Raw genomic sequence first — 7625 nt, 5'->3', positions numbered from 1 at the left:
GGCGCTGACAATGAGGGGAGGGCCGCGGGGCCGGGCGGCGCTTGACGTCAGCGGGAGCGGGGCGGGGGCTGCGGCCCGGCCCGGCCCGGCCCGGCCGTGCGGCTCCGCCGAGCCCGCCCCCGGCCCTCAGACAGCCGCCGCCATCTTGGGGGGGTCGGGCTGCGCCCCGAGCCGGGAGAGGAAAACTTTGTGAAAGGTCCCAAAGAAGATTCGGACCGCTTTGGGTGTTGTGGGTGCGGTGCAGGAGTTGCCGTGGGTGTTTTCGTGCTGCAGAGGCTGCCGGATAACCCTTTATCCGGTCCCGGCTCGGGGTCAGCTCTGCCCGGGGGTTTTGGTGTCGCGGCAAGGCAGTGCTGGACCCAGCTCTTTAAAAGCAAGGCTGAGCCCCGCGCCAGGTGGCACAGCGAGGTTTTGTCCCCGTGTCCCGTCGCATTCCTCCCTTTAGTGCCATCTCTTGGAGAGTTTGAGACTTGGTGATCAGTCCAGCGGTGGCTGGTTCCGCCTCTGCAGCCCAGGGATGCCGAGATGGGATTGGAGACAAGAGAGCTCCGCCAGCACTAACTGGGAGTTTTTATTCCCGGTGTGCCTGGGCGGTGAGCGGAGCAGCACTAACTGGGAAGAAGCCCCGGCAGTGCTGGCCGGGCGGTGACACGGTGCAGGACACCGGGGGACTCTGATGCTCTGTACATTATCTGTCTTTGCCCAGCTGAGCCTACAGCAGGCGTGGTCAGAGAATCGCCGGTGGGCAATTCCAGCCTCTCTCCAGGCAGCGAAAAGTGACAGGCTCGGAACTTATTGCCCATTGTGGGGATATCTGGGGGGGAAAGTGGAGCTGCCTCCTCACCTTGTAACATCCCTCGTTCCACTTGTGCCTTTCTGTACTTTTGTCTGTACTTGTGCCTTTCTGTACTTTTGTCTGCAGCTTCCATTGGCTGCACTAAGTCTCTATCAATAAAAATACTGAAGACAAAAAATTGCTTTATCTTAGCGCAGCCAGAGCTTCCTTAGTTTTCCTCTACATCATTTCCTTTCCCTGGACAGAAATTTCTAAGTCTCTAAACCTCACAGCACTAAGCTTTTTTCTTTGAAATACCAGCCTGGACAGTCCCCACAATGATTGATAGAAAGGCTGTATAGTTCCAAGGAAGTGGGGTGTAAGTAATGTGGGCAGGTGTGATGGGCAAGGGGAGATGACAAACACAATAAAATCACAAATGACATGGGGAAGCAGCAGAACCTGTCAGCGTGTCTGACAACAGAGGATCCATATAGGTGTAGTAGCTTTAAACAAATAAAAATAACTCATGCATCTCATGCACAGCTTGATAACGTGAGAAGTGGATGGCTCTAAGATGCCATGAACACCAGAGGCATGAGATTCTAAAGGCATTAGCTAAATTTACAGAGAGCAGATATCCCAGTGGTTATTAAAAGTGTCTATCTGAGTTATCTTCCAGTTCATGAAGTCCCTGAACTGACTCTTCAGGTATTCTTGCTATCCTGTACTCCCTCTGTTTGTATGGTGAATTTAGGTGAGGTTTTTGAGTTGATCTTGTTGCTGCTGGTACATGCAGTTGTATGTCCCTCCTAAAATTACCTGTGTGTATGTGCTGCTGCTTCTGCACCAGTTCTGGGATTTCCTTCTTTTTCACATTTCCTTCTTTTTCACCAGTGATGAAATCTAAATGCAAAATCTGTTACTGACCAGAAGTGTATGGAATATGTGTGTAGTCGCTGGTGTTTTCAAGTGAATTATCTTGGCTGTATTGAAAAAGAATTCAGAAAAGTCAGACGAATTTTTCTGGAGCTGTTGGGAACTCCTCACCTGTGAGTGACACGAGGTACTGAGCACCTGTAGTGAAATTGTCTTAATGTAAAGTGCATGGGAGCCATAGCTACAGCTGTCTCTCTCTGCATTCATCCAAGGACTTAAAAGGTTTACTGCAGAGGGAGTTGTGAACTCAAAAAAGAAAAGCAGGGTACTGAGTAGTTTCCATGGTAGTTCAAAATTTGAAATTGTCTATCCATCATTAACTGCTACAGAACAGACAGAAAAATACAAACCATCGATCTTCACAGTACCAAAATACCTTTTGCATTAGAATATCAGAGTGGTAAAAACATCTTAATTGTCAATGAAAGCATTCTGACACTGTGTGTTCTGCAAAAGCATTTCCATCATGTTGTAGACTGATTACAAAACAGGAGGAGAACTTTTGGACACATTTGTGTGTGAGGATGTGATCTCTTCATGAATAGGGCTTCATATACTTAAGTATTCTTACATATACAGCATTTGTTCCTTTGTGCTCCCCTGACAAGGAGCTGTTTTCAGATTGGTGAGCATGGTGGGATTGCTTCAACCCACAGGCTTTCAGTGACCATCTTTCTTTCATGCAGCAAGGTTCAGGTTTGTCCTGGGAGGAGTGATCATGTTCCTCTGTCATTGTCCTGCCAGTCTTCAGTCATGGTGACTCCTCATTGCTGACACTCATCCTCTTCCCTGGCTATAGGAATAACCTGCACTGGAATTTCCTTGCAGAGTGCTGCAGTGAACACACATGCTTTGACATATATTTAGCTATTTCTTCTGTTTTCAATAAATTTTGCATTATCATTGAAATAACTATCTTCTTGGACATATCAATATGTACTTCTATACAAACATGTTTTAAGTAACTTTTCTGCTCAATATTGCAAGAGCTTCACTGGAGAGGCTCTGAGATATCAGTCAGCCCTCACATACCTTCTGTGAAATACATTTGTGTGCTCTGGACTGCAATTCACAGAGCATTGTAAAACATGGTAAATATAGACATTGATCTCTGTGACATGAGAACCTCCTCCTTTCAACTCAGGGGCTGTGGGTGTTATTTATCTTTAATTTATCTACATCCCTAGCAAGTATTTTCATCTGCCAGTTCCATATCACTGTTTTTTTCCAATATAAATTACTGAGACAGGCTATCAAATATTTACTAACAATAAGAATGGTGTAATATTAGACCATGTGCCTTTTAAAATTAACCTACAATCTAATCAAAGAAAAGGCCTACTTTGTTTACTCCTGAATTAAACAGTGTCAAAGAGTGGTGGATCATCTTCCTATGCTGTATTCTGTCCATCATTGAAAATCTTCAAGAGTAGGAAATACAGGAAGAGAACAAAAGCACAGTTGATACAGGCAGGGAATGGACTAGCCAGCCTCTCCAAGGCCATTCCAGGACCATGATCTGTAATTTTGTGTTTCACACTGAGCAGGTGAATCACCCAGGGATCTTGGAAGTCATCACAAACTGGCCCAAAGGTGAACATTTAGGACAATCATCATAAGAGGAGGGTGAATAATTGACTGCTGCTATAACAGCAAATTGAACAGTACCAGGGACTGGCCTCAGGTGTGGGAATTCAGTTGTGTACACCAGTTAATCGTTCAGGCCTTCCCCTGAGGGCTGTGGCCTGTCAGCTCACACATCCCCAGGCAATGCCCCAGCCCAGCTCAGGAGTGAGCACAGGTGACACCCTGCACTGACAGTGAGCACTCTGGACACGCTTTGGAAACAGACTGTGTGAACTCGACCATGCAGTGGCACCATCATAATCTCTTAAGCTTGACAGAGCTAGATCAGTGCACTTTTGGGAGGGTAGAGGAGCTGTGTCCCAAACAGAGCAGCCTTAAATACCTCTGGTGAGAGAGAGAACTGCTGTTCTAGGACCACACAACTCCTCTGTCTGACTCCTGGGGTATCACTTTGTGAACCATCCTCAGCAGAGGCACCAGCAACAGGAGGAAGCTGCAAAGCTGTGCTCCAAATGCAAAGGAGAGGCTGAAAGCTGTGTGGACATGCAGTGGTGGAGTGTGTGGGGATGGTGGAGATGAATTGGGGCAGGTTGAGAGATGGAAGGGTGGTCAGAAGGATGATGGGGTGATTTTCAAAGCAATGTGTGGCTCTCATGTTCAGTATAGACATGACACTTCTGATGTAAAATGTTGCATGAAATTTGGGCTGCACCACTTGGTGTGCTGTCTTGTCTGAGATTTCATCCAAGACTTCAATGGGCCAGTTTCCCACCTGCCAAACCAGGGAAATAATCCCAGAGGATGTTAGAAGGAACCTGCTCTGTGACTCCAGCAGAGAGTCCTGACAGTGATTCCTGAGCACAGTTTGTTTGACCAGTACTTTAAGAATTCCAGAGACAGAGATGCCACATCCACCCCAACAACCTTAATTACTAAGAAAGTTTTCTTTGGTGTGTCACTTCGTCCTCTCCTCTCTAATCTCCCATATCTTGTCACTAAGGAGTGAACCTTCTGGCTGTTTTATGAGGTCCTAGTCATTCCACACTAACCATGGCACTAACCATATTCTGTTTCAGTTTACGCATGCAAAAAAAAATAAATGACAGATCGATAATTTTCATGCTATTTATTTTGTAGCATTTCTGCACTGGTTGTTCTATTCATGATAAAATATGTAATAATTAATTCAAATAAATTGTCTCCTTTCTAAGTTTACCAAAAGCATAGCTTCGAATGCATCATTTGTGAAATATCCACATAACTTACATCTGTGCTATGCTGCTCTGCCCTGCTGCTGATTATAGTCAGGCTGTGTCTCACATCTTCTGAAAAAATTACAGGTTTTATCAGCTTCACATGGGTAAGATACATACCATAGAAAATGTAAATATCAGATCCTGCTCTCCAGAAACTTTCTCAGCTGACATAAATGGTCAATAATATACAGCAGGAATACTAACTTCTTGTAAATACACACACAGTTTCCTCCCATCGGGTTAGAAGGCGTGGTAGAATTGGATAATGGATAATGTGTCACACCTTGCCTCGTTGCAAAGATTATTTCATGTGTCATCGATCTTATGTACAGACACGATCACTGCAGAGACCATGGACAAGTCCTGTTATGGCATGAAAATCCCAGGCAGAAAGTATCAAATTGGCAAGAAATTCCCAGTTACATGCACAGAACAGGGCAGCAGGAGAGATGGCAATTACCACTCCGTTCCTTAGGAATAAAAGCATGGAAAATTTCAGGTAGGCTGGGAGATTGCACGAGGGTCAGTTACACAAGAGGAGAGTCTCAAGAGGAGCGCTTTTTGAAAAGTGTTAGTTTTTGGAAAGCCTGTTTAAATTCTTCGTTAAAAGCTGTATAAATGACAGGATTGATTAATGAGTTTAGGTAACCCAACCAGGTAAAAAAGTCCTGTAGGATGGGATGAAACCAACAGGCATCTTGGCAGATTGGTAGGACCAGGGATGTGACAAAAAAAGGCAGCCAGCAGAAAATGAAAGCTCCCAGAATAATCCCTAAAGTTTTGGTAGCTTTCCTTTCTCTCGCAGCAGAAATTCTTTTCCTTTCCAGAGCACTATCTGCAAGTTTTATTTTAACATGACCAATAAATATTGGGGATCCACCTGAATGGGAATGCCCTTCGTGGAGGCTGGCATTAATGGAGCAGAGGGAAGACCCTGCAGAACCAGTGATCAGGTGTGCAGTGGTAAAACGTTTCCCATACAACGAGGGTGGCTTCAGAATCCTGGATCGAGCTGCTGCATAAATCCTACCATACAGTATCAGGAGGAGCACGGTCGGGATGTAGAAAGCTCCACAAGTGGAATAAATCGTGTAGGAAATCTGATCCGTGTTCACGGCACACTTGGCGATTTCTTCGTGAGCTTTCACCTGCCTCCAGAAAAACGGCGGCACCGAGATGCTGATGGAAATCATCCAGACCACAGCGATCATGAGGGCTGCCCGGCCAGCAGTGCGGCGTTTGGTGTATTCCAGAGCGTCTGTGATAGCCCAGTACCTGTCCAGGGCGATGACACACAGGTGCAGGATGGAGGCCGTGCAGCAGGTGATGTCTGAGGACAACCAGATGTCACACAGCAGCTGGCCAAAGGCCCACGTGTGGGTGACAGTGTAGGCAATGCTGACAGGCATCACCAGCACAGACACTAACAGGTCAGTCACTGCCAAGGAGCCAATGAGGTAATTCGCAGGTGTGTGGAGCTTTCTGGTCAGAAAAATTGTTATAACCACAAAAACGTTTGCAAGGATTGTTGCCAAAGTTATGACGGACAGAAGGATTGAAAGGGAGATCTTCAGTCCTAAGAGTGTCCTTTCGTCCCAAGACAGGGGTGTTTCAGTGACATTTATTGATTTATTGGCTGAGCTCTGGAGAGAGAACTGTGCTGAATGGTTGTACTGAGTCATCCTCTGCTCTGATTTCACCTTCCAGTGGAATCTTTCTGGGATGATGAAGAAAGATGCTCACTTTTTTTGATAAAATAGAGTTTTTCATACTTTGGTCCAACACTGAAGAACCTGTTGAAAACTTCAGCTGATGCAGTAGATGAGGTACTCTCCTATGCAAGATTTTCCATCACATCACATCAATTACATCACTGTTAAAGCAAAATGTCACCCAGACATGAGTCTGGTGAACAACAGTGAAAACAGCACAATAAGTGATGGGAATTTAGGTGGTTTTTATCTTGAAGGAAACTTAATAATTCTTTATTATCTTTTTTTCACACCTCCTTTCTGACCCGATCTTCTGCAAAGTTGCATAAATCAATACTGAAGGGTGAGAGATGGAAAAGAAACGTCTGGGCATGCAGTTGATGCCCCTTTGCTTGAGACAAAGCTGCCCTTAAGAGTATTTTCTTTTTCTCTCTAGTAGCTGAGTGTCATATTTTTGGTATTTACAAGGGACACTTTAATAGCTGAGTACCTAACATATAAAATAACACTTCTGGATTCCTTCTTTATTCATAATTTCTGCTAGATTTGCAAATCAAGCCTTCTTCAAGTACAGATCCCCATTTTTATTTATTTCTCCAGACTATTCAGGTTTTCAAATGCTGAAGTCAGGTGTTGGGTACCAGATCCCAATGCACTGGTGCGCATTACAGCACAGTATGCAATCTACAGGCTTTCCATACTTTTCCTTGTATTCACCAGGACTGGATTTCCTGAAGTCTTCACAAACCCAAAGCAAACATCCTAAGACAGATTTCCATCAGGCCTTTCACTCACTTCTACCCATGAGAACCAGAATGTCACTTATATTATGCCAGCCCAACCCTTCTTGGAGGAGGTCCTGAATGTGGGTCATGAATGGCTTTGAAGTGTGCTAGGAGGGCTACAAGGAGGAACACAGAATTTCTCCAAGGAGATAATCACCAGGCCAGCCCTCTCCCAGCCATCCAGGAGAAGTGTCTCTCTCAGTCATCCCTGGTACAATTCATGCCATCCAATGCAGAACAGGGAGTCACTCACTTGGGAACCTGTGGAGAAAGAGGAGAATAATATTCTACATGAAACATTAGCACTTTGAACTCAAACTGCCTCTCTTAAGCTCCTAAATCCTAATATAAGAAGCAACACTTTTCAGTTTGGTGTGTTTGATTTTCACAGAAATCACAGAATTATTAGGTTGGAAGAGACTTTCAAGATCAAGTCCAACCCAGTCTTAACACCTCAACTAAACCCTGGCACCAAGTGCCACATCCAGTCTTGTTTTAAACCCATCCAGGGATGGTGACTCCACCACCTCCCTGGACAGATCATTCTAGTACTTTATCACTCTTCTCATAA

The 7625-nt window shown here is 45.0% G+C and overlaps 1 protein-coding gene across 1 annotated transcript; it reads right to left on the bottom strand.

Moving 5' to 3' along the window:
- Positions 1–4617: 4617 nt before the first annotated feature.
- HTR1D (5-hydroxytryptamine receptor 1D) lies at positions 4618–6313 on the bottom strand. The gene has a single exon (XM_083879562.1). The coding sequence runs from the start codon at positions 6237–6239 to the stop codon at positions 5103–5105; it is 1137 nt and encodes a 378-aa protein (XP_083735688.1). The 5' UTR covers positions 6240–6313; the 3' UTR covers positions 4618–5102.
- Between the last annotated feature and the right edge of the window lie 1312 nt (positions 6314–7625).

This window comes from Zosterops lateralis (genome assembly GCF_965231275.1).
Source record: "Zosterops lateralis genome assembly, chromosome: 28".
In the NCBI taxonomy this organism is placed as follows: domain Eukaryota; kingdom Metazoa; phylum Chordata; class Aves; order Passeriformes; family Zosteropidae; genus Zosterops; species Zosterops lateralis.
This window is presented reverse-complemented; position numbering and strand designations above follow the sequence as displayed.